Source organism: Lagopus leucura, unplaced genomic scaffold (genome assembly GCF_019238085.1).
Source record: "Lagopus leucura isolate 7727_CA_CO unplaced genomic scaffold, USGS_WTPT01 Super-Scaffold_806, whole genome shotgun sequence".
Taxonomy (NCBI): domain Eukaryota; kingdom Metazoa; phylum Chordata; class Aves; order Galliformes; family Phasianidae; genus Lagopus; species Lagopus leucura.
In genome coordinates, this window is record NW_024962260.1 from 5,420,844 (window position 1) to 5,447,954 (window position 27,111).

General features: G+C 43.6%; 1 protein-coding gene across 1 annotated transcript in view; it reads left to right on the forward strand.

Moving 5' to 3' along the window:
- The window catches only part of TMEM132B (transmembrane protein 132B), a 177,191-nt gene that overhangs the window by 51,843 nt on the left and 98,237 nt on the right, over nucleotides 1-27,111 (forward strand). Inside the window, exon 3 of the mRNA XM_042865912.1 lies at nucleotides 17,245-17,385. Coding sequence (XP_042721846.1) covers nucleotides 17,245-17,385 — 141 coding nt within the window. The remainder of the gene's footprint in view (nucleotides 1-17,244; nucleotides 17,386-27,111) is intronic.

The following is a 27,111-nucleotide window of genomic DNA, read 5'->3' on the forward strand; positions in this document are numbered from 1 at the left end:
GTTGAGTTTCAATTCTGTGAAAAACACATTTTCTGTCAGAAAATAATGGTGCTGGATGAGCTCTAATAATAAACCAATTTGTGTGAACCACGGGAAATGGACTTTCCCTATCCTTGGTTGTATGTCATGTTGGAAGGGCTGCCACTGGGCTTATGAGAGCGCGGATATTGTTTCACTGGAATTTGTGTCTACTTGAATTATGCGAATAACTCCACTGAAATACAGCTGGGGGGAACAAAAATCCATCAGGCGACTTTTTATTAAAACAAGTTGCTCCATTTCAGCCTGGCGACCGGCTCCATGGATTGTTCCCTTGGACTTTCTTGGAATGCTTTTTTTTTTCCCCTCAGATCCCCTCTGCACAGTCCCCAAGTCCTAGAGCCAACCCACTTGTGGCTGATGGCGACTGCAGCTCACGTGTGGGCTGGGCAGGGGCCGCCTGAGCCTTGTGCAGTGCTCTGCCCTCCGTGGTGCATCCATTGCTGGGGCTCAGCAGGTGCACTGCAGTGTGCAAATTTGAAATCTGCTTTGAGGAAAACCGAGGGGTGTTCTTCCCCAAAATGAGCTGTTTCTGAGCATCTCTGCCAGCCAGCTTGCATGAAATGGAATTCAGGGGTGGTATCAACGCAGCCAAATTGAATATATTTACAGGTGTTGAAGGCTTGGGTTGTTTTAGACTTGTAAAACTCGCTGGGGTGAGAGCTGTCACTTCCTATAGCTTTATGGTGCCTTACATGATAGGTCCCTAAACATAATGATCTTCAGGGGCCAACGTTGGGTTAAAGAATGGTTGTGGTAACAGCGTTGGTCCCATCCTGTGTACAGACCTGCAGGTACCCTGACCCTCTCTGGTCTGCCGTCATGCTTGATAACAGTGTGAAAATTGGATTTGTCAACTAGTAATTCCTCAGTGATCGATAATTAGTTGTAATTATGTGCTGTTTAAGTGCTGTGGAGAGAAATTGAAGTTTGTGGCCAGAGTCAGAAATGAAGAATGGCAGGTACACACCGAGCCATTTGCTGGAAGAGAAATTCATTCAGAGAAGTGGGTTTGCACGAAGCATGGTGGGTTGAATGCTGACTTGTGCAGCTGGAGGGGTAGCATTTAAGCTAAGCCAGGGTAATGTAGTCATTGGTTTGCTTGCTGACTGGAAAGTATCGTAACTTGACCTGTACACAGGCTTGCATTTTCTTTAGGCTCTCCTCAACATGTGCCCAATGTGAGATGCCATGAACAGAGATCTGAGAAGTGAGATGCCCCATCAGTGTAGGTTCAAGCAGTCACTTCAGTGTTTACTGAAGTGGGCTACACTGATGGGGCTCTGCCTCCAGAAAGGTGCAAGTTGGTAATTCTTCTCAGCCAAGGAGTGAAAGAGGGTCTGTGTTACTTATCTGTTCATGTATGTCTGGTTTCTGCTATTTTGTACTATTTTGTCTGATTGCCATTCCCTAAACAGGCTTTTAAAAAGGAAGTGTTTAACTGCATTGGATGGGAGTGAAATGGCTGGAGCAGACCTATTACCCAGTGGTATGTAAGAGAGAGCCAGCAAAATTTATGGCTTCTGGAGAAGCAGTGTATTTTTAAGCTTCTTATCCTACATTTCACAGCCAAGATTAGCAGATTGTTGACAGCTCTGTGATGTATGTGCTGTCACCTGGCTGGAGTCCGAAGCAAGTGATAAATTTTTGGTTTGAATGAGCTTTTGTGTGACGTGCAGTGGCATATATATATTTATGTTACTACAAGTATGTAGCCTGTCCTGTGGTGGGGGATTTTGGTGCTATTTTGGTGTGATCTTGAATGATTTCCTTGCTTTTCCTGTGCTTCTGTTTTACTATTCAAGAAAAGATGAAGAAAATGACACATTCCTTGTGTGCTGCGATTGCTTGTTCTTATTGTGTGATGTTGGAGCCTGACACTGGCTCGAATCATTTTTGTTAGGCTCAGTAAAGACTGTCTGCTGGCAGGAGGTAAATGCAATAAGAAACAGCAGCTGGAAATGCTGGATTCTGAATTTCACGTGTCCTGGGGATATGCCACATAAACTTAGATTCAAACACTAATATTTTGGAGTGAATTTTGGTGATGCTGTGCCCTGGGAAAGAGCCTCCTCCCCGGATGACGTGTTCAGTATGGAAGAGGATGAGCAGTGTGAATCAGTGTGGGCCTGGTGATAACGGGTTGCTGGTCAGATGGTCTTAGTGGTCTTTTGTATGATTCTATGAAACTGTCCCTTCCCTTCAGTCCAGCAGACAAGCAGAGGGCTCTGGAGAGCACGTGGAGCATATGTGTGGCAAATGGCTGCATGCTGGTGCTGTCTGCTGCTGTGCCGTGGGGGAGCTTGGCAAAGGGCAGTGTGTTTTGGTGTAAGACAGTGCCCTGTGAGGGGATTTCACAGTACATGCACACACGGGCTCCCTGGATCAGGACTGATTAATGGATTTGGCCAGAAAACCACAGGGAGCAGCCAGTTTGGGAACGGCACTGCTGTCTGTGTGCTTGGAGCATCTGCACCCTGCAAACTGCCAAGGAGGGAGCGGCGGCAGTCTTGGGAGGTGTGAAGGGGAAGATGTACAGACAGCAGGTGTACGTGCAAGTGGGCAAAGCCCCCACCTCCACTGGGTTATGTGCTTGGACCACTCTGGAAAAAAGTTCAGACTGTATCTAGAAAGGGGTCATTCCAGAACTAGAGATGAAATGGAATGGTAAAAAATAGAAAGCAACAAAAAAAAGTGAATCTGCAAATAAGCAAAATGTATACTTAAAATTTTATGTTGCAAGGCCTTATATTTTCTAGGTGTGTTTTCAGAGGTTCCAGAAAGCAAGGGATGTAGTTTCCAAAGTAGGGCCTATGCCATTTCTGTGCACCTTGGAGTGAAGGGTGCAGGAATTCAGACATTACAGAGATGAGTAATTTTATGTGGAGCTCTAAGTAGACAAAGGCAAATGCATTTGAAACTAAGGAAGTATCTATGTCCATGCACACAATTTGCTTTGAAACAGTTTAGTTGTTTATGTAAATTATTTTGCCTTTATGTTGTAGAAGCAGAGTTGGAGAATGATGCTGAGAAAACCAGAAGAGGAATGAGAAGGGGAGGAAAGAGTTGGCATGGTGCTGATGGATTGATGGTTGGACTGGATGATCTTAAAGGTGTCTTCCAGCCGTAATGATTCTGTGATTGTAGGATTAGCTGGAAAAGCAAGTCTGGCTTTGTGGAGACTGACAAGCATGAAGGCAGAGCATCTCTTATGCAGGCAGTACCAGGAGCTGGGCTGGGCAGGAGGGCTGTGCCTGTCCTGTGCTGCACAGAGAGCTGCTGTGTGTGGAGCTGCCTTGTTTCGGTGCAGCTCTGTATCTCGGGCAGACACGAGGCAGGAGGTGCCTGACCCGGGGACATCTCTCCTTTGGGTTTCCCTCTGCCTGTCGGTGCTTTCAGGTGTCTCTGTGCTCAGCCACCCACACCTCTCCCTCCAAAAGGGGCACAACTTGCACGTGCTTACGCATCAGGAATGGAAGGTGTGCCTCTTATTGCAGACCGTCATGGTGATCGCTTGCCTTAGGGGGGAGAGCATATGTGCAGCAAATGGACACTTACATAACCCTATTAGCTTATACTGTGTGATTTCAACTGTTGGTTTGCCACGGGGAGTTGGACGAGAAGAATTAGGTAACATAAATAGAAAGATGACATCCTCAAAAAGAGCACTGTTCAGCACATACTGCCGGCTGGCCTCATGGTTCAGAGCCGATAAGCAAATCTGGCCTGAATCCCATTGCAGCATTTTCTGGTGGCACCAGCACAGCTGAGGGATTGGCGCTGCCTGTGGCTGCGGCTGCAGAGCCTGCCTGCCCCTGGGGCACAAACCTCCAGCCAAATCAGTGGTGATTTATTTCGATTATGGGCCATTCCCTTTGAAGCGATGCTTAAGATGAATTTATCCCATACATGCTTTAAATGGGAAGTTGCTCAGAATCGCTCCTGCTAATGCATCCTCCAGGTTTATTTCCACTCTCCTTTTTCTTTCTTTCGGGGATTGGTTCCTGGTACAAATGTGCAGGTACTTTTCAGTAATTCCTGCAGGGCTTCTGTGCCTTCAGGCTTTTGAGTGACATGTGGAAAAATATGAAAGCATCATGCAAAAATCATCCTAGGAAATCATCTAAGGAAGGGTTTGAGTGAGGACCTCAAGATCTGTCCTGTAGTACGCGATGGATATTAGCACTTAGAGTGGGTGTAACTGGTTGGAATGCTGGAGCAAGAAAAGAGTTAATGGCATTGTCTGTTCACTGCTGCAAGGAGCTGTTACCTATTATTACATTTATAGCAAAGGAAAGTACAATGAATGCACTTTTAAGCCAATTCCTCCCACTGTTCTTTTCATTCTGTCTTGTGAATATTCTGTGGGACTGACTGAAGGCTTTGTCTGGTGTAGCAGGAGCCTCTCGGCTTCCTAATAGCAGTGCAGAAGGCATGGCACAGCACCTTTCCTTTCTTATTTGCTTACTTATTTATTTTTAAACGAGAATGTTTACAGCAACCTGAGAAATTGTGTTTTGACCCAGGCTTTAAGAAAAGCCACCTGCGTTCCGCTCCTCGCAGCTTTCTGAAAGTTCCCGCCTTGAGAAGCACTTCTCACGACGAACAAACTGCCAAATGCATTTGGAATGGAACATTTCTGATTGAAATGGCATCCCGGGGCCTCCAGCTGTAGGTAACCGTATTGCAAAACAATGGCAACGTTTGCAGTCTCTTTGCAGATGCTGCTGCTCTAACAGGCAGGGCAATTTTAAATATTTTATTGAATCTAGTTGGTTTTAAGTTTGAAGAGCCCTGGTTTTTTTTTCCCTTCTCCGTTGTCTAAATTAAAATGGGTGGAGGTAGCTAGAGCTCCTGTGTGCCCATGTTGTGAGTGCTGAAGGTTGGTCATTTCGTGGTCGCCCAGATCTGTGCAGAGAAGGAAGAACATCTGGACAAGCCTTGGCATATTTGAAAGTTGTATCGTGAGGGTCTTTCTGAGGGAATGAGAAAACTTCAGAGGAAGGATCATGAGCAGAGGAAAACCACGGGGCTTTTTGATTCCTAGGCAGTGATTGAGATCAATGGGAGCTGCCTATCTTGCGCCAGGAAGCACAGGGCTCTCCAAGGGCTCAAACTTTAAGCTGAGTTTCTTCTTGTGCCAGTTTTCCTTGGCGTCTTTGCCCCAGTTTGGGGGCTGCTCCCTCTGGCTGTGCCCTCCTGCCACCTCTGGTCCCTCACAAGCTCTGTGCCTTGGGTTGGATGAAGGCACTGAGGGCTGTCCCTGTGTCCCAGCACGTCCTGCCTGCTCCTTGTGCTGAAAGACCAAGTGAGGGTGGTTCTGAAAGTTATTCCTACACGTCCTCCTGACAGCTGTACCTATTAGAAACTCAATCGGAACCACACTGTGAATGCAGTCAACTTTTCTCCTGACATGATCTGAATGTATGAAGTGAAGAAATGTCAATCAAAATGAATATGCACTTATTCCAGAAAGAAATCTCAATACTTAACTGCTGTAGTGCTGGTGGGTGAGCAGAGATTTTTTTCAGTCATTTTGCTGTGTAATGAAAGCCCTGATGAGCCCTACAGACCTCCCTGCTGATGTAGGGAGGCTCTCACCATTGCCAAGTTGTTGTCTCATTTTTTGGTTCAGGTTTGAATCACTGCATTTCTTTCTTATTTTTCCTGGTGCTTTCTGGTACTGCACTCTGCCAGCAGCTTTTGCCTGAGGGACGTGGGGAGAAAACTCAGGCAATCCTAGAGCACTTCTTCCCTTGTGCAGTGCTTCACTTGATGGTGTAAAAGTGGTCTGACATTGAGTGCCATGCTCAGTGTAAATGGAGGGTATGGAAGAGGCTGCACCTCAAAACCAGTGGCAGGAAATCCCATTAAATTCAGTGTACTTACATTGTTCTAGAAATGTGGCTTTGTTTCAGCTACCAGCCTCCCACTAAATGACTTCAGATGAGGCTCAATCTGTGGAATGAAATCTGCCTGATGTAGATGTGAAAGATGTAATAAATACAAAGAAATGCATTTTGCAGTTACATTTTATATTTATCTGCAGCTGTTGATTACATTCCACAGATCTGGCCTTTCTCAGGGCACATATCTCCCTGCTGCATGTGAGGAAATTGAACCTTGACTTCCCTTAATGCCACAATTTACTCTCTGTAGCACCTCGTGCATGATGTTAGCCACTTTGCTTTGCCAAGTCCTGCAAAGATCTCTAAAGAAAGGGTTTTCCTACGTGAAAATGAGGCAAAGCCTCCCCAAGAGGAAGTACAGCCTGATTGCACCAGCAGTGCTGAGGGTGTTTGGTAGCTCAGGGGGACGGTGTTGGTCTTTTGGACAGATGAGCATTGTGCTGTGGGTTGAAGGCTCACTTTCTGAAGGCTTTGCTCTGCTGGCAGGCAGTGTGTTACACCTGAAGTCTTTGGGCCTGAAGTTAATTGAGAGTGATGGCTTGACAGTGAAGATTCAAGTCAGGGAGGCTGCGGTACCAGGAGGAACGGAGTGCTATTCTTAACGCCATTTAAAATCAAAGGAACACATCCATGCAGTTAGTGGTTTAGTGAATGGTGCCTTTGTCATTTGAGGTTTTCATCAACAAATCAGGTAATTTATACCCAAACTACCGGATTAGAAAGAAAACTCAGCCAAAGTAAAGCAGCGGCTTCCCTTTGAGTATTCGCAAGCTATCGATGCAAGTAATTGAGAATATGGTTTTGAGTCAGCGATTATTGGCAAAGAAGATATTGTCTCTTTAATGCCTTGGCGTGTGAATCCGTGATAGTGTTGGATGCAGTGCAGTAACTGCTGGAGGAAACAATTACAGCACAGGGCACAGGCACTGACAGCCCTTCCTCTGCAGGAGGCTGGTTGGAAAGCTCCAGCTTGGTTTGCAGTTTGGAGGTGCAGAGTCTCCTGGTGTCCAATGTCAGCTTCCTGAAACGTGTCTGGGAGTGAATGCTGCAACAGAGCAGTGCATTCCATCCTGCTGTGCTTCATAAACTGGTCAAAAGTACTGAAGCCTCTCCTCCTCCAATCCAGTATTTCTACGTCAGTACTGATGGGCATGTAACAGACAATTTGAAGCAGGAAAACAGCAGCACGGGGAGAAGCAATAGGGGAGCGGCTGCTGTTTTGCTGGTTAAGTGTAACTGGTCATAGCTATTTTGGCCCTAGGTTGTTGGTCTTTTGCTATATTAAACCTGAAGCTTGTGCCTGTTTTTTGTAGTTAAGAATGAAACTACGCTTACCCCATCCTCCTTCCAATCACAGCCATTTTTTGGCCGGCCCCAGACTTGCAAGTAGATGTTTGGCATCCTTAATGCACAGGGATGGTTTTGTCCTGGATCCTGAGCTGCAAGAGCACGGCTGGGCACCTCGGGGCAGAGCACAGCATGCTGCCCTGCTGCAGTCGCTGAGCAGCTGGTTTCCTTTATTGGGAGGGTTGGATTCCCCCCAAGGACAGCAGATTCCCTCGCTGAATGAGCTCGTCTTTCTGTGCTTCCAGCCCAGTGTATCAGAACTATTTCAGCATTTGCATCCTCTAAACAAGGCTCATTAATCGCAAATTCATGGCTGACGGGTGGGGAGTTGAGATTGCAAAAGGAGAACAGGGATGGTAAGTGCTTAATGCTCAGTGGGACAAAGTATCTCACTGAGTGTTTTTCACTGAAAACCACTGAACATGTTAAAAAGCATCAAAGCCTTTTTTATTGGCAGTTGATTCAGTGCCCCCCAACTCCCCAGGGGAAAAGCCTGTTTTTAGTGCGTTTGTTATTGCAAACACAGTGCATGCTTTGAAATACCCAAGGTTTAAGGGACTTTTTTTTAATCATTGATTTGTGTCACTGAAATTCCCAGGGACAGCACTTAGTGCTGGAGCCCACCTGTAGGAATGAGTTCTTGGTGAAGGACTGCAGAACCCCTTGTCCAGGTGGCTGATGACGGAGTGCTACCTGTCCCAAAACTGGTGTGACTCTCATCAGGAGGGATCCTGGGGCTGAGCCGGGCTGCAGGATCTGTCCTGCATGCACGGGGTCTGCAGACAAAGCTGAGCAGCACAGCCCTGCTGGCAAACAGAACAGATCTGCCATGTGCTCCTTCATGATTGGATCCATCCTGAAGCAGGCTGCTGCCTGACTGCTCTTCTACAAACACTCAAGTTTACATTAAAAATTGCTGCAGGTATTAAATAATCCTTTCCCAATCCTGCTGGTGCGGGGTAAGTAATTTCTTTTGACGAGCAAGTGAAATGCCATTAGTTTCTTGCATTACCATCAATCACGGTCACAAATGGCAAGCAGCTTTTGTGTTGTGGCCGGTAGATCTTCCTGACAGCAGTGCAGGGCTGGGTGGCTTCAGGGGTGCATCCTCATGGCCTTGTTCTACTGTTGGGGCAATGGCCAAAGGGCTGCCTGGGGTGCCCCTTTCTTTGAGAAATGCTTGCTCTCTAGGAGAATGTTGGAAGGCTGTTGTCTGCAGGTAGAAAAAAATTGTTACAAGAGGGAACGCAGAGGGAAAAAAGCAGGAAAGAAGGCTTTGATGGCTTATCCCAGCTGGAGGGCTGGTTCTCATCAGAATTCACGCATTATTAGCCTGCTTGGTGGTCATTGGTGCCTGGAGTACAAATCACGTAATCATAATGCTCACTAAAATTTTTGCTAGCAGCAGAAAAATGCTTTCTTACTGTAATTTATGGTACCACCTTTTCAAGAAAAGTACTGGTCTGAGCTGTACTGGAAATTGAATTCTATCTTGTGGAAAGGGAGATTATTTCCTGAGCTTTGCTTATTCTCCATCCTGGCACACGCTGCTCAAGGTAAAGGTGCACTCTAGGAAGATTGATCGTGAGCGCTGGCGGACCTCTGTTCCGTGTGACAGGGATATAAAGAACAATATTTTCATTTTTTGACAGTAAAGGGGAAATGGCATTACTAGCAATATTCAGCAATGTACTCTGCAGCCCCAGTTAGCTCTGCATATTTTATGGCATCCATTTTCTTTCTTCGATTAAACAACATAAAGCGCCATAAAATAATTCAATAAAAACAACAACCACTAGTTCAGGCAGAGTTCTCGTGGCCTTCTTAATTCCGGATGGATTTTCATTGCAGTGCTTTGTTTTCCCCCTCCCTTGTGCTCAGGTCACTGTCTCCTCTCCACAGTCTGGGCAGTGCTCCTGACAACCTTCCTTCCTTTATTGTTTTTCTTTTTGGTTTGGAGTACAGAGCAAGAATCAAAAAATGGTGATAGGTGCCCTAAAGGTGCATTGTTTGTGCTGTGGCATGTAGAGATGGGCTACAGGTGGGCTGCCGTGGGCTTCCCAAGCATCTGCTGCTTGGGGCTTGGCTGTCACAGTCTGATTTCAGTTGTACATACTGAATAGACTTGTTCCCTATAGGAAATGTATGAGTCTCTGAGGTGGTGACCAAATTTAGCCACCGTGATCAATGACTTTAAATGCTGGAAAACCCCATCCCATGTTGGCCAAGACAGGGCTATGGAGCTCATTATCTGGTTTTGCAAGGAGAGAGGGATGGGAAGTTTTTTTTTCTTTATTGTTGTTTGGGTGCTTTCAGAAACTGTGACCTTCAGGGCTTTTTTCTTCTCTTTCTTTTATTTTTTTCTTTCTTTTTTTTTATTTTTTTCCCTCCCACTCGTAGAGGCAGAAAAATGACCCCTTCACAAAGATTCGCCGTCTCCCAGGAGGACTGCACTCTGTTCAGGCTGCAAACATCTCCGCAGCACTGATTTCTGAAAGGAGCCTTTCAATAAAAGGAAACCTATAAGTATCTTTGTCTTTGCAGGAAGAAACCTCTGACTTGCTTTGATATTTTCATTACAGTTTTCAAAGCTGTGTTTCTGCATGATTGCAAGAATCCCAAGTTCAAATACTTCGGACACCTTCAGACTTGATAATGCATTTTCTCCTGTGCTTCTAGGCTTGAAGGGATAGTTTCATCTATTATAGCATTGCGTTGGTTTCAAGGTAAAGGACATAGTGGGAGTGCATCAGATCTTTCAGAGAAAGGTTGAAGAGTCTGAGTAGGCTTTGATTTTTTGTTCTACAACCCTATGTTACAGGAAACCATCATAGCATTTTACCTCTCCTCTCCACGGAGGAGGGACGGCACGGCTTGTTGTGTTGCAGAAGAGAGGACCCATAATTCAGTTCCTGCAGGTGTTGGAGGGGTGCAGGGCAGCAGGCACTCTTGAGCTCTTTGAATAACGATCACTGCATCATAACTCAGCTAACTGAGTGGAGGAAAGGAAAACATCGCTCCTCTTACAGAGCAGGGTGTGCATGCCAATGAGGAAGGGCTGTTCGGTAGCACAAGAATCAGAGTTTGGGGAAGGTTCCCCCCCTCCCTTTTGATCAATAGTAATAATACTCAGTTCGTGTTTATTGAATGCTCTGAAAGCGTCAGGCAGCTGTTGGATCTGGGTTTTTCTTTGCAGGTGTTCTGTGCTTGTTGCCCTCCAGGTGAGCCAAGCCAAAAGGCCTGGAACGCTTCCCCGTGGTGCGGGCAGGAGGCTGGGCTGTGGGACTGGAGAGCTTTCAGCACAATCTCAAGCCACATCTGCTTATGCTACAATTATAGTCATCAATGTGTCAAAGACCCAACGATATTTTCAGGTGGATTGAAAAAAAATAAAAATTACAGCTTTCAGTTTTATTACGAAAATGCCAATTGCTACAGAACTCTTTGACCTGCAGTATTTTATTTTATTTTATTTTTTTTCCCCTGGAATGGATTTCTATACCAAGGCAAGAAAAGATGCTTATTCCCATTTTGAATGTGCCAGTTGAGTTAAATGGCTAATAGAGTGCTGTGAGCCAAAGGGATTGCACCCAGCATCTCCTGCCCAGGTATGTGGCAGCCTTTTTCTCCCTGAAGGAAAACATTCCACCGCTGACATATTTTGATAGAAATGGAGATTGCTGGGAGACAGTGTTTTGATTTTGTATTGCAGAAAGACTTCAGAACCTCTCAGATTCCCTTAGCAGCATTGCAAACCCGTATAAACAGGTCTGGTTTGTGACAGCAATAAATAAGGATAAAAATTAATAGCTTTAATTTCAAGCCTATTAGAGTGTCTTTCCACTGTTGTTTTATGTACCTGAGTAAGAGAGAGAGCAAACTGAAAAATGGACTTTCTGCTACCGTGTGACGATAACACTTAAAAATACCTCAATACCTTCTTTCCTTTAAAAGAAAAAAGGCAAAAACTTGGAATTTTCCTTTTGGATGTGTAAAGACATGATAATGTTGGACTGCTTTGGAGATGCTCACGTGCTCTTTGCTGATGTTATGAATGCAGTCTTATATCTGGTAAGAGTTCTGAGGCACTTTCCCTTTGAACAAACTCATGAGAAGTGACCCCTCCTTCTTTGGCTCACCTTCTCAGATGTGAAATTTATCTTCTCGATATCATGAATTCCATGTGAAATTCAGTGATCTCTGGTGCTTTAGAACAGAGCAGAGAATCTCTCCTAAAAAGCTTTTAGGAAAAGTGGGACCTCTGGAGAAAATTTGGAGTACTTTTTTAGCTAAGTTCTATGTAGAGTTTGATTGAAAGGCGGGGGGAGGATTTTGGTCTGCCCAGCACCACCTCCTGTTGGTCATACCACACCTTATTTTGGTTGTGCTTCTGTAAAAGCTTCCTTTGAATCACAAGCCATCATGCTTCAAGGGTAGGCTGTGTTAATTTGTCTTTCTTTACAGTTGATTTATCACGTGGAAAGCACTCTACTGTCAGAATCCAAATGAAAAGCCCTGTTTACTCTTCTCATTATTCAAAATCCAATATGCTAGCGAGTCTGATGCCTAGCACATTTTGATCCATTCCCTGGGCTGAAAAAATAGGTTGATAGCTTCATGTGTCTGTCTAGAAGAGTGGTAATTGTGTCGTTCTGAGTCTTCAGCATAAGTCCTCTCTGAGGTTGCAAAGGGCTTCCACCTCCCCAGGGCTTTCTGCTTTTTTGGCCGCCATGTCAGCGTTGTTCCTGCCTTGCCTTGCACTGGTCACCACAGCTATTTTCTCTTACTTTGCTCTTCCTGGTACTTTGGCATTGACTTTTATTCCTTGAGCGCCTGTTGGATGGAGATATTTTGATATACAGCAGTAATAACTGCTTTCCTAGCAACTGCATCCCCACTGCTTGATGGGGTTAAATAAGACAGCTACAAAAGGTTATATAAAAATAGCAGACGCTGAGAGAAATTGAGTTATCCTGGAGAGAGGAAAAGGCAAACTTCCTGATGTGGTGTGAAGGTGAGAGGCATTTCTGTGGGTTGGTGACGAGGAACCTTGGCCCCATGATGGCGTCTCAGAACAGGCAGAGCGCAGTGAATCTATGTCTTGCTTTGATAAATAATTTGGAGCAGTTATGCATTGGGCTGGCAATGAAGGAGTAGCCTGTGGAGTAGGTTTCAGCTGGGTTGAAATGAAGAGGCAACATCTTGAGTAACACTCCAGCTGACCCAGGATGTCGTTTCCATCTCTGTTGAGTTCTCTTTAGGGATAAAGCCAAATATGGTGGGTTTTTGTCCCACCATCAGTTCCCACTTCATTTTACTGGTAGTACATATTGTCACTGGGTCTGTACCAGGGTCATGTTAAGTTTTCAACCGCCTAATGTCATCATTCTAACACTTCGGGGTTTTCCTTTTGCTTGGTGCACTGCAATGCCCTCTGTTTCACATCTGCCCACACTTCTCCGGGCTTTGCAGGCTGCCTGTTTCACTTATGTGACAAAAAGGCACATTGTTTGTTCTCCTATGCTTGTGGCCTCTAGAAGAAGGCTTGGTTCGTTCCAGGATCTTTGTGTATTTTGATGTGCATTTTAAATACTTTGATAGCTTTACTCACTGTGACATTAATACAAACACAGCTGGCCTAGCATTGCTATTTTAAGAAGAATTTGATAGGGAAATAGCTTGAACATAAAGCTGTGACAAGTCTTTTAAAACATAAGAGAACAAAGAAATAACATTCTTGGATAAATACTTCAGAAAATATGCTCTACCCCTATGTAGGGCTGCTTGTGTCCCTGCCATACGGGAGCAGTTGCCTGTTTCTCCCACACTCCTGAAAGTTCTCAGCTGTTACGTCTGAGTTCAGTGATTATTTTAATTTATAATGCTTGGCTTAATGTATCTTAAAACACATGTATTTTAACTAGAAACTCCCCGGGGACCTCATTCAGAACTAATTGCTCGCTGTTTGTGCGATTCTTCAAATCTGTAAAATGCTCTGTGAGGGCTTGGAATTACTCAGCTCCATGGTGTGTGGAGTTAAAGATGGGTCGGGGTGTCTAGCCGATGTGTGAGCACGGAGTTGGGGTGGATGGGAGCCTTTCTGGCTCTGCACGAGCTGTGTGATTTTGGGTGGGTTAGCCAAGCTGGCCTACAGCTTAGATTGCCTGTATGGGAAGGACGATGATTTTATTTTTAATTGGGCTAAAAAGGAGCGTTGAAGGACTGAATGCAGAAGTGCTTGGAAACTGCAAAGGAAATGTATGATCAGAACCATTATTATTAGTACGTTATTGAGAGAGGATTTAACTCGGATTATGTTTTCCCCTGTAATGGGCTGGGGAGAGATGAGCGGATTTCTAAAATAGCTCTGGAAAAGTCTTTTTCCTATCATTTTGAGCACATTCCATCTGCTGTGAGCACATTCCTGCTTTATTTCCTAAACATCTTTCTCTTCTGTTTCTATTTTAAAGTTCTTTTAACCAAGATTTTACTTCCAATTACTGCTGCTAGGAGGGGTGCTGGGTGTGTTGCCCACATTTACCTTTCAGATGCTGCAGCTAATTGACCAGGAGGCAGTGGCAGTCCCGGCACTGTTTCACTGGTGCTCATCTGCCTAAATCCCTCTTGCAGCCTTTCAGTTACATCCCAGCCCTGGTGATTGCTCGTACTTTCCCCTCTCCTCCTCTTGTACTAAATGAGAGAGCTGCTGAATTCATGGGGTCACATACATTTAAGGCTGGGATTGCATTTTAAAATAGCTGTTCCAACTTGGCAGGCTGGGGACACTTCTCTTACCCACTCCATTCAGTCCATCATGTTTCCAGCTTTATATTACCCAGTACATGGAGGGCACACTGCTTGGGGGAAAAAGCTCTGCTGGGGATAGCAAATATATTCTGCAATCTAACTCGAAAGCAGCTTCCTCCATTCTGCATTTATAGGTGGAGAGGAGGGCAAGATTCACTCGTGAAGTAATTGTCATTGATTCCCTTTCTGAATAGCTTTGACACTACCCCCTCCATCCCCACCAGCTCTCTCTTCTGAAGATCTCACAGTCATAAGTGTCATGAAAGGCTGTGCTTGAGAATGTCACATTTCTCTTGGGCTCCCTCCAGCCCTAAAGAAGAGAGCATCATGAATAAATGGTCACCTCCTTTGTGGTACAGACTGTGAATACAGGTGGTAAATTTAAAGGACGTCAGACTTCTTTTTTTCCAATCCATTCTGTGCATTGTTGCAGCTCCCTAGGAGATGGAAGAACAGCACTTCCCTGTAGTTTGTATGGGGAAAGGAGGTGTAAGGAAATGAAGCAATCCATCCAAGCTTGTCACTGAAGCCTGGCACATAGCAGGCAGTACACCCAACGCCTGGGCTCTCGCACTGGCCATTCACCATCTCTGCTCCAATTCCTGTCAACTCCCAGTGGGTTTTCCCATTCTTTTCCATGCTCTGAGTCAGCAACTCTCACAGCAGTTTTGTGCCTGAGGATTTGGGGGCTGACTAAAAGACATGAATCACTTATCAGAAGAGTAGTAGGCTCCGACCTTCCATACGTAGGCTGCTCGATTTGAATTTCTTGACTTTTTCCTAAGCGAGAATCTGAATTCACTTTTTTTTTTAATCTTCTTTCAACCTTTCTGGCTGTACTGATATCCAAAAATGCAAAATGACATCTTGTCTCAGCCCACCAGAGCAGACGCACTGCAAAGGATTAGACTGGAAATTTTCCTAAAATGCAGCATTTGGAGATGTTTTTGGAAAACAGAGCAGGGAAGCAGTGGATGTGATGTTCACTTGATGCTAAACCAGCAAGACAGTAGATGGATAGGCAGTGAATGAAGGCTGCAAGCGCAGTCAGTGAGCTCCTCTTATGGAACAGTGCCCTGAAGGACGAGCCCAGCGGTGAGCAGGACAGTGGGAGAACCTCAGCTGCTGCTCAGGTGGGCTGCATTCAGACCCAGGAGAGGGAGGATGGAGCTGTGCAAAGGTCCCACCTGGCTGTAGCCTGCTCCTGAACCACGTCCTGCTGGGGTGTTGAGACCCACCAGGCTCAGAGTGGAGCAGAAGACAGAGCGTGCTGTGGAGTGAGGGTATCCATAGTGCAAGAGCTGTGTGGGAGGGCGTAACAGGCTTCTGACAGATGGGAAGAGGCTGATGAATCCTGAAATCGTGGTGTAATCCAGCTGTCCTGGCCCCATGCATCTCCTGCCCTTCAATGAAACTTTCATTCACCAGGGCCTTGACTTGGGTGGAAAGCTGGGTTAGAGTTTTCCAAGCTTGTTGTCAAGAAAAAATTAGTAAAGTGAGGGGACAGTGGGGAGGTGAATTTGTTGAAAGTATATAATTTTGTCTGGGAAAGAGAAAATTAAAATAGCATCCTTTTTTTTTTTTTTTTTTTTTTTGATCCCCCTGAAGTGCAGTTGACTATGTCTAAAGAAAAAAAGATGGGCTCCATTGCTGAAGGCTTGGTTCTTTCTCTCATGTAAACTACAAGCCCGTCTGAAATGAAGCCATGTAGGTGTTTTGCAGGAATGATTTGGTCCAGTGTAATTACTACAAAATAAATGAATGTTCCTATGGAAAAAAAGAAGAGGAAACGATACGGAAAGGGCACATAAGCTTTGAGGCATGTTGTCTGGAGATATGAATGTCTGCGGAGAAACACGAAGGAAACAATTAGAAAAATATCAAATGAAATTCTCTCCCTCCAGGAACCATTTTTCATCAGCTTGGTTATGCCAGGCATGGGTTTGGTCCATCACGTCAGGAAAGCCTCGCAGGGAGAAACATGAGCATCATAAAAGCAGGACAAATTAATTCCTTCTCAGAGGAAAAGACCACCCACTGAGTGCTGAAGTGAGTTTGATCCCAGACCACGAACTTAAAGGAGATTCTTAATTGAGTGGAGTGAGGGCCGACTGGCCACGAGGCTTTGGGGCCAATCCATCACAACTCACTGTTAAGTAACGCTTCATGTCACAGCAGTTGCCGTTTAATTCCACCATACAACTAAGAGGTCCCTCTTGGCCTTGCTTTTAATTAATTAAGTCACAGTAGTGGCGAACGCGGCACGATAGCAGTTGCTTTCAGCCTAATTGTTCTCCAGGCATATTTGCAGCACTCCTGTCGAAATCCCAGGCTTGTTTCTGGAGTCAAGCTGCACAAATGAAGTTCCTGCTATTAAAAGCAGTTTGTTTCCTATTCCTTAGCGATCTGTTCCTAATGCAGAGCCCCGCTGGAGCGTGGACTTTTTTTTTTTTGTTGTTCAAGCAAATGGCAAAAAATTGTGATGTTTACCAAGTACTGCATGCTTTTAGTGCTACCTGTGCTTGGGAAGTTAAGGTTTTTCATGTCAACACACTATTTCCATCAGCTAGTTTTGCATACTCCATGTGGTAGATCCCAGTGCAATGGCATCATTATTTCCAGCCTGTGTCCAGGGTTTATCCTAACATATTCCTTCTCTTCTCTTCCCGTGCTGTGGTCTTTGAGCAGCAAAGCACATTTTTCCCGTGCAAATCCCCCTAATATTAAGAGCCACCTCACTCCCAAAGGTTTGCAGGCAGGAGGATCTACTTTATATCACAGTGCTCTGAACCTCCATCTCAGTCTGCAGGACAGACGCAACAAATTAAATCAACTTATGCTTAGTCACATCTGTTTCATTTGTATCAAACTGGTGCCACTGAAGCAGAAAGCATTCTTATTCTTCTTTCTACACTGTTCCAGCTGAAAATTAACCACCTTTGCGTATAATGAAACTCATACTTCATCTGTTTAAAATAATTGGGCCTGTTTTATTTTTGAAGCAGGCTGACTTGCAGTTGCAACGTATCAGTCTATTACTAATGCAAGAGGGAATATTTCCTCTTTCATCTCCTCTGTTTACCTCTGTGGATGTATTTGTATGGGGTCTGTAACTAAGGAGATCTCTGTGGCTCTCCAACAGAATTAAGACTGCCCCAGGTGTGAAGATCTTGGACGTCAGAGTCAGCGATGCGGACCAGTGGGGAGTTCAAGAGGAGACTGACAGCGCCAGGACCACTGCCACCATCACCTGCATGCACAATGACCCGGACCCTGAAAGCAGGTAGGCTCTTCTGTGCATTAACTCTTGCTGAAATGCTGATGGAAACTTTTCTGATGAGTACTATTGCTCTTTTAACAGTAGCATTTGCTCCTTCTTGTCTGTGTTGGAAGAACTGTAAGTGCTGTGATTAGAGCTTTGTTCCTTTCGTTTCGCTTCTCAGCTTGAGAAATAGATGGCTGAGTGTAACTAGAGGCAGCCAACTCGTCCTGGCTCACATTTTCTTTTCTTGCACCTTAAGGGCAGCAGAAGTCCCGTTGCCAAAGAGCCAATGGATAAATAAATGGATTAGAATAGAAAAATATGGAGAATAATTGAGAAATAATCGAAATAGGACAATGCTGTCTCTTTTATTTGAAAAGCTGCAGAAGTAATAGCTATTAAGTGTTCTTTATTAATGGTGCAGAACACCTATGAGTATCTGTGAACTGTCTAGTGAATGCTGGGTGCATTTGTTATGGTAATGCTCCCACCAGCTATATCAAACATAATGAGAAATTTATATTGTTAGTCAGAATTATGTATTTGACAATACAAGCAATTTCTCTTCATTATCATGCAGTTACTGTACATTTAGAGTACACTGTGCATACATTTAGCATTAAATTGCATCATAATTAGAAAAGCACAAAACTTTTTGTCAAAACTTTGATTTGATGAGCCTTCTGCACCCGTTCTTCCTGAAAGCTCTTTGTTTAGAGCTAGGAAGATTATTGCCAAAGGTTTGGCATGCAAAGTGTAGTTCTGCTCTGTTGAACTTCTGGAGCTGTATTTGGGGAGCAAAGGAGTTCTGGGTACCTGCAGTATGAGTGCTGAGGTGAGAGCTATTTACCTTGGGTTCACTTTTCAGTGACAAAAAGGAAAACTGCTGGATGTGTAAAACAGGCCTAGCGCATGGCAAACTGAAAGCTCCTGTTTCTTTCCAGTAAGGATGGAGAGTGGAGGTGACTGAGTGGGATGTGGGCATTTGCTTTGCAAACACACAAAGCGAGGGGAGGCGGTTCCTATGCATTTAGTCTCTTAAGTGATGCAGAGTTTTCTGGCATTAAAAGTCACAGAAACACTTCAGTTTGTTACCTGCTTCATGCCCTTCCTGCCCACTGAAAAACAAACATCAGCGATAAAGATTTCCCTCTTGTTTCCATTCATCACAGTTGCAAGTCTGAATTTGTGCTGTTGCAAATTGTGGCTGCCTCTCATGCTTTATTTTTTTTTGCTGGGGTTCCGTGAGCTCCTGCAGTGGTGAAGCAGGGCTCTGGCGGCTGGAATAAGCTTTGTCACCAAATCCTTTGTATTTCAACTACATTTCCTCACTCTTCCAATGCCTTGGACCCACCGGTGGTGGAAAGCTCATGGTACGGTGGCTCTGGGGTTGGGGGTGCAGCGCTGGCCCCGGTGTGAAATGCTGAGGCAAGAGGAAGACTGAAGATGCTTTGGTGGGACAGAGGAGACTTTCTACCTAATGCAACTGGTTTTTTTTTTTAAGGTTAAAAAAGAACAGGCAAGGTACTGAAACTTACTGCCTTGTACGTGGTTTCACTAATCCATGGAATTATACCTGTCACAGTAACTTACTTTTTATTAAAACTGATTTTTGCTTTGTATTGAACTGTTAAATTGCACAAAAGCAAGGAATCTCGAGTTAATTAATACTTTGACCCTTTCCTTTGTGAGATTAGTTTTAATATTTTTGGATTAATTAAAGTATGCAAATGGAAACTGCTGAAAGATCGCTTCCAGATTTGCAAATACTGTAGTGCTTAGAGTAAATATTTAGCTTTGATCTTTACTTTAATTTGCCTTTTTGGTCATAGCGGTGGCCCTCTCGTTTCTTTTGGAGAATGTTAAGTGTTTCGTAGGGATTCTGATGCTTTGTGTAAACAAGCGGAGGCTTGAACTTGCTGCTGCTGAGGTCAGTGTGGCAAAACTGCCTGTGAGAAACTCAGGGAGCTTCTTAAGGGCAGTTTATATGTGAGCAGAGGTTTGGTGAAAACGAGAACCATCCTGCCGTGTCTCTGCTGCACTGCTGGTATCTGTCTGTCCACTGCCTCTCCACTGCTCTGCACTTGGGCTGCTCCCTCCTCCCCAGTGTACAACCCCAGTAAGAGCCTGCAGCATTCCCTGCTGCAAGGAGATCTGCCCTGTTGGGCTGCAACGTGGTGGCAATCCCTTCTCCATTCCCTTCAGCCGCTGTTATCAGTGGGAGCCTTTTCAAACTTGCTTACTTTCCTAATCTTCTCCTTCTCCCCTCCGCAATGTTATCGTTATCATGAGGTTTTCATCTCCGTTTCTCACATTTCCCTACGCAAATTGAGTGTTCATTAAAATGGTTTAAATTAAGACCTTTCCTCCTTTCATGCGGAGTGCATCGTGCCTTTTCTGCGCATTACTTTAAAAAAAAATAATCCTTATCACAATGTTTCAGGCAGTTTACATTATATTCTATTAAAAATCCATTTTGTCCAAGCTTGTCACAATTCGCAGATTAAAGCTTTGCAGAGTGTGTTTTGTTAGGAATACATTCATAAATTCACCTCTTTAGTCGTCCCAGAAGCTTGTATTTAAAACCTCTTTTGATAACGTAGTTGAACAAAGGGTATAAAAAGATTTATTTTAAATATACACAAGTATCTTGCATGCACCTATTCTGCTCTGTGCAGAGCCTTGCTTTGCCCCCATTGCTGTCATCTCATAGGAGCTTTTTGGGAGCTCATTCAGCAAGGAGATGGGTTGTCCTCGGTGCTTATTCTGTGCTGGGGGCAGAACTCCATGAATCTCATTGTGGGAGACTTAGTTGGATCAGAAGTTTGTTGCTTCAAAAAGATACAGCTTCTACTTCAAGCACACTCCTGGATGATGCCTGCAGCTGGGAAAAGGTTCATAGGAAAGAACCTTAATGGATTTCTGTGCTGAGTGCAGAGTGCGTTTTGCAAGGAGCAGAGGAAGTCAGGGCTGGCAGGCTTAGAAAAGAATCAGGAGCTCCCAGCTGTCCATGCAGAACAGCTGTATGTGTGAAGGGCTGGCAGCTTACCCTGTGCTGTAGGGTGACATGTTGAATTATTGCAAGCTGCTGTGCCCCATAACTTTGCACTGATATCCAGAGGCATGGTATAGCAGGAACTTTGCCCGTGATCCTGCTTGTTTTAGGACTGGGTTATTTCAGACCGCTGGTGTTCTCATTTGATAGGCCCCACAAAGCAAAATGTTTCATGGTGCTGGGTTTCTACTTTGCTGGGAAGCTGAAGGATGGCACCTTGGTGTGACCTGACCTTTGGCTCACAAGAGTGAGGTGGACAGACTCAAAAGTTGAGGCTGAGAAGTGGCCGCTCTCCTTTGGAAGGGAGTATAAGAGACGTCGTTTTCCTCACTCAGGATAACTGTCATTACATTTTATTGGATTATTAGCTGGGGGGGAATCTAATTCCATGACAAAGTAGTACTTTAATCAGAAAGGTTGTATTTATCCTAACTGGCGAAGTTACTGAAATTGATTTCACCTGCAGGCTGAGCATAAAGTGACCAAACCTGTTCTTCTCACTCAGGGGTTATTTTATCTCCGTGTCAATAATGCAGCTTCCATCTCTCAGGATATCCATCACTGCATAAATTAAACTTGCGTGAGGGACGCTCAGAAGGCAGAAATAGGGAAGCTGGAAGCTTCAGAGGTTTCTTTAAGTTTCTGTCAGAACTATTTGTTCTGCTGCATGGACAATTTATATCTTTTTTAACTGATGCAGACCAACTCAGCTGGTCGGCATTTGACATTATCTATCTTCAAACTTGAATAAAAAATTAATATTCTGCAATGATATTCCATTTCTCTGCCATTTTAAAAGGTGTTCAAAGAATTCAAATAATTTAAATGACTTTAAAAAATTATAACCATAGCGTGTGCTATGTATCTTTATACATATGTATCTTTAAATCAGGGAAAGCAGTTGTTTCATGTATTTATAGGTATGCAAATAGAGCCCGCTGTTTTGAAATAATTCACTTCTTTTTTTTGCACTTGGGAATGCCCTTTGAACCTGAAATCTCAGGAGAAAAAAAAAAAAAAAAGAAAAAAAAGATGTGAAATTGGCTGTCAGTTAAGATATGGGCACATATTTATTTAAAGTAAATCTGTGTTATTGGAGCTGATGAACTGAGCAAAAATGTTGTATCGTTTGGTTTTGTTTTTAAAGCTTGGCCCTGGTCCGAGGTAGGGGAGGCAGAAAGAGTGTGAGCTCCTGTCCTTGGGCACTGCATCCATCACAGCAGCCTTGGGTCTTTGGGAAAGGAAGGTTTTGCTTGAAAAGGAAAAGAGGAGCTGAAGGTGTGGGCAGAAGTCGCAGACTGTGGTGCAGTGTACTGCCTTGGGTGTTCCTCTGCTATTCTTATGCATTTGCTGCTTTGCTTAGGTCAGAAGTGTCATGGGCAAAGAAATGTGCTTTGAATGTGGAGTGAGGGTGGCCTGTAGATCCTGTAGGAGTTCATTCTCTGGCCTTGGCCAGACCCCAAGGCTGCACCGTCTCTTGAGCCATTGATGAAGAGAATTTTTATCTTCAACGTAGCGGTTTTAAGGTTGCGACCTCTATTATGAGTGATGGAGTCTGCTCTGCTTTGTGTAAAGAGTGTTCCACTGAGAAGCATCCACACACATTTTCAAACACAAATGACTCAATGGTGTCACACAGGAAACCCGATAAGAAGAATTTTAACTAACCTTTATTCTTTACATGTGTGCCTTTTTGTATGAAAGAATCCAAGCAGGCTTGGAAATGTTTCAGTGAGATAAAAGCGCTGACACCTCACAGTAGCTTAAAGAGGACATAAAAAATAATAGACAATTAACAGCAGTAGGAAGGACCACTTAGTGTAGAAAGCTGCGATTTTAGGATCAAATGGAAATGTATCATTTCAGGAGGATATTTTCTTTTTTTTTTTCTTCTTCTTTTCGTTCAAGGCTAAGAACAATGAAATTGTCTGTCCATCTCCTGTTGGGAGCCTAATAGCCTGATAACCACATGATTCCTCTCCTGGCCAGCCGGCTTTTTCAGATGGCTGTTTCTTCCTCTATCTTAGTTAAACTCACTGCTGCTCTGGTAAAGACCCCAGAAGAGATGGGTCAGAGGGATTACTTACTGCTAGTCTGGATAATTGCTTCTTTACTGTGGTTCATGCATCCAAGAAAGTAGTGGCTCTTCTTAAGGCAGCCATGCTGTGCTGGTGCAGTACTTTTATTATGGCCCAAGGAAATCTTTTTGAACAAATGCATCTTTGATAACTGGAAAAACCCGTCGAGCAGTACAGCAAGAGATTTTGACAGTTGTCTGGAAAATCTGGAAAGTGGGAAACTTCTTTTTGGAAGAACTCAACAGCATTCACCTGTATTCAGTGGTTTAAGATGATGTGGTACAGGGGCTTGAAAATGATGTGGAAAACTAACAGCTGGTAACATCTGACATAAGGAGCATCTAAATTAGATCATCAGGCCTTGCTGACCTCTAGGTGTGATGCTGGGATCAGAAAAGCTGATTCTGATTTCTGACAACTCGATAGGTCACAGCTGTGTCTGAGGCTTAAGGCTTTTTTTAGTCTGTTTCCTGGTTCTAGAAGCGGTTTGACAGACAAACACTGAGCTTTTAATTTCAGCCCTTTCAATTTTGATCTCCATATATGTATATTGGCAGTTCAGAAGGTGTAAGCCAATGGAAGCCATTTCTTAATACGTGTCTTTGATTTTGTATATTATCTGGGTTAAATAGCAAAAAATATATATGTGCAACTCAATGATACTTTGGTTTTCTCAGTTCAACAACAAATATACCAAGTGGCTTCAATAACCTCTTCACCAATGTGCTCCACAAAACCTGATTCAGTGCATATTTTGAGTGATATTTCCTCTGAAAGATGAGCCTGATCATTCTGAAATGAGTCTTGTTTTTGAATTTGACCTAATTAACTTCATTTTGGGTATATCATTCCTAGATGCGAATCTTAATGTAACAGTTGGGAAAGTTTAATTTCAGGGTAGGATAGTCTGCATAATTAGGGCTGAGAGAATATAGCAGGAAGGCTGGGAACAAATACCTAATGCATGCTGATGAGTGAATGACTTCAAATTGTTATTCATCCATTGGTGCTTGCATGGCTTTTCCATATTAGTTGCCAAAGGGAGTATGACATACTCAAGAGTCAGTGGGCTTCTCTGAGGCTCTGCCAGTCTGTTTCTTTTCATGGTTGTTTGAATTACTGCATGTGAGTTACCACAGAAGGTCCATCCTTGCTGATAGGAAAGTTTCAGTGAGCTTAGTGGAGAGGGATGGAGAACACATGGTCAAAACCCATTACCCACAAACGTGACCTGATTCTTCTGTAAATATTGTACTTAGGCACATACTCCCAGTAATAAAACCTGTTCTTCTGGCAAACTGAAGTCTAGATTCAGAAGAGTGCCACTTAAGTAACTGCCTGCTCTTAAGTACCTAACTTGGTTCTGTTGATGCCTGTTACAGTGATAAAGGAGGTGCTTGGAGTCAGCAATTAGGGAGAGCTCTGTGTGGAAAATACAGGTCTTGATGGTAAGACACACTATATATAATAAGAGGCATTAGTGTGTCACACCTGAAAATATTGTTGAAATTGGAAATTGAACTCTTCTGTCGCACAGAAATGTTCCTGAGCGTATTAGAAATGTTACTAAGGGATTTATTTTTGGCAACTGTACACAGAGATTTGAGAGCCATAATTGGATTGTTCCTTGATATAATAGGACTGGAAGAGATTACTGAATGTGTATGAAATCAGAGAGCTGGTATGTGTGGCATGTTTAATTCGCACCTTTACCGGCTTATGAGCTTGACTTGTAGCAGAGCCTCCTGCACACGTAGGAATTCCATGCAGTGTGTGTTGACTTGCTTACTTAACAGCCAGTGCATGAAAGTACCAAAGCTAACAACTCATTTATTAGGCATTTGGCCAAAAATTGAACTCATTTTATTGTTAGGAGGTGATGTTGCTAGGCAACTATTTAAGTACAGGCAAATATTAAGTTTGTTACTGTGATTTATTTGAATCATCCGTGCCAAATAAATTATATAATATCCCAGCATTAAGTTTGCATGAATTAGTTCTTGCTTTAGTTTGAATTTTTCAGTCATTTTCCCATTGATATTCCTCACCCATGTTTATAACTTGAAAAGATTATTTTTGAAACCCGTAATGTAACTCTTGCAAAAAGAGAAAGTAAGCTGAGTGTCAGTGTATGATTTTTTTATTTTTTAATCAAACCTCAGTGTTTTGGTTGAGGAGAACGTGAAACCAGATGAAAGCTAAGAGCCCTTGCACGTTCACCGGTGCGATGAATCTGTAAATGGAGACTCGTCACTGTTGCAAATCCCCTGGTCCTCTAAGGTAACCGCAGAGGTGATGCAGCTCTTTGGGTTGGCATCACCCACCCAAATAGAGTGCTTCAACTCTTTAAACAAGGGTGTGCTCAGCATTGTGCGATCAAAAAGAAATTTAGGTTGTCCTCCTAGGATTTTTTAGTGTGGAGTTTTGACTCCAGAAGTTATCGGTCTGAGCGGTGAGCGGGCAGCAGAGGTATTTTTGCTCTCCCTGTTGGGCAGTTTTCAGCCATGCTGCTTTTCTACATCTGACTGGTGGATCTTTTTGTTAGATAAGCACTCTTCTTAATGGTGTACTCTTTAATTTCTCTGCTGACAGGAGTAGGAAATAAGTTACTCCTCTTTTAAAAAGAGTGATTTAAGTAGGGAATAATGAATGCAAAATGCTGTCATTAAAAATCAGTAGATAATCTGATGGATCATCTGTCACTCCCGAGCCTTGCCATAAAAAAAAGTAGATAATTTTTAAGAAGAAAATAAAAATGTTCATGATGAGTATGGGACATATTGACTGTGACTGCTTTAATAATGAAAACTGTTTTTTATTTAATGAACAACACCTTGAGTCTTTTGCCCGAGAAACACGCTGTAGAAGAGAATTTCCTTCAAGAGCCTTTCAGAAAGGGTCTACTGTGAGAGGTGGGGTATGTTAGAATTCTGCAGTCCTTGGAAATTCACACAGCAAAGAGCAGATGTCCACGCTGGTTTGCACACCTTGATTTCACTTTTTTGTATCATTTTTGATACAAAAATGATCTCCTTTTTTTGATCTCCTTTGAAATCCAGTAATTGGACAGTTGCTCTGTGTTCAGCTGGACTAAGGGTTGCTTGGTGTTTAGTGATGTTGGAAATTTGCCACTTCCTTCCTTATTCAGCTGAATAAATGTCATCCACGTCACAGCATGTGAGGGATCAGAGCATGGGTGGCAGTTCTTGGATGGATGCAGAAACTGCCCTTTTCTTTTATAGAGGTTTGACACCATAGCAGAATGGGTCAAGCACAGCACCGCAGCTCCCTCCTGTTTCCCAGTGTATAATTCACTCAACTTTTCTAATATTCAGGTTTTATGTACGCTGTTGCCCTAGGCCAGGTGAACTTCTGCGTGTTCCAAAAGATCCCTAGTGGAGGAATTAAAAAACCACATCATATGTAGGAGCTGAAAGTACCAGTGGACTTGCATTGGTTTGGAGGTGCTCAGCCATTTGTGCGTTTATCCTTAGCACAAATGCTTAAAGGCACTGGAGCTCCATTCCTTGTGGTTTACAGTACAAATTCTCTACTTTTTAAAAACATAATAACAGTAAGTATCGTAACAGGCTGGAGAACCGGGTGGCCGGGGGCAGGATTTCATTCAACTAGTTGAATGGAATAAGGAGTTGACCACCTGCAGTGGGACAATTTGCGCTCATGCCTTGTGATCCAGTGAACTCCTGGAGCTTTTGGTTGGGCTGTCAGTTAGTCCTCACTTATATTCACCTCTTCTGATGAGAGGATGTCTGCTGGACTCCTTCCCTCTGCGGAGATCAGCAGAACTGAGGTGGCGATGTGAGCTGTAGTGCTGCTGCAGCCATGGTGGAACGACAATCTGCTGCACACTGCAAGTGTGCTTCTGGGTTCCTGCTGTGAGTGGTTGATTCTCATATCTTTCAGTTCTGTACATCAGGAATTTTTTAACAAAGCGTGTTAATGCACAAAAGCTCCAGTTTAAGCTTTATTCTGTTATTTTTTTGCAGTAAGACTTCATGCTTAAATACAGAAATAAAATGTTTTCGGCATGCATGACCTTCCTTAATGACACTTATCTCCCTATTTCAAATAAAATTCATTTTAAATGTTTCCATACCCTAAACTGTAGGATATCTCTGTGACAGAGGTAGAATGTGAATCCTAAATTGAACTTGGAGCTGTCTGTGATGAAATGAATGCTAAATGCACGTTTATTTGTAGTCCTGCCTGTTACATTTTTCTTTGTCAGCACGAGCCTTATTCCTCCAAATATATTACTGAATGAGGGAAAGAAACTACTCCTTTATCTGCAAGTGCTGATGCCTGTAATCCATCGGTTCATTTTCTGTGCTATTTTCTTTGTGTGGTTCTTCTCCAGCTTATGTAGCACAGAAAAACTTAATTGCTCAAGTCTGATGTACTTTTCTATTCCAGGCAACAGTGTAGGTTGCTAAACTATTATGTGGGAGATGCCTTCTGGAATATGAAGTGTGTGCTGCAGTTGGGATATGGCAGGGTTAGGGCCTGCTCTAGGAAGAACATTTTAATTAGAGTTTTGGATATCTTCTGTGGAGCTGCCAATGCACTTTTCATCTGATGAGGAGAGGAAAGACC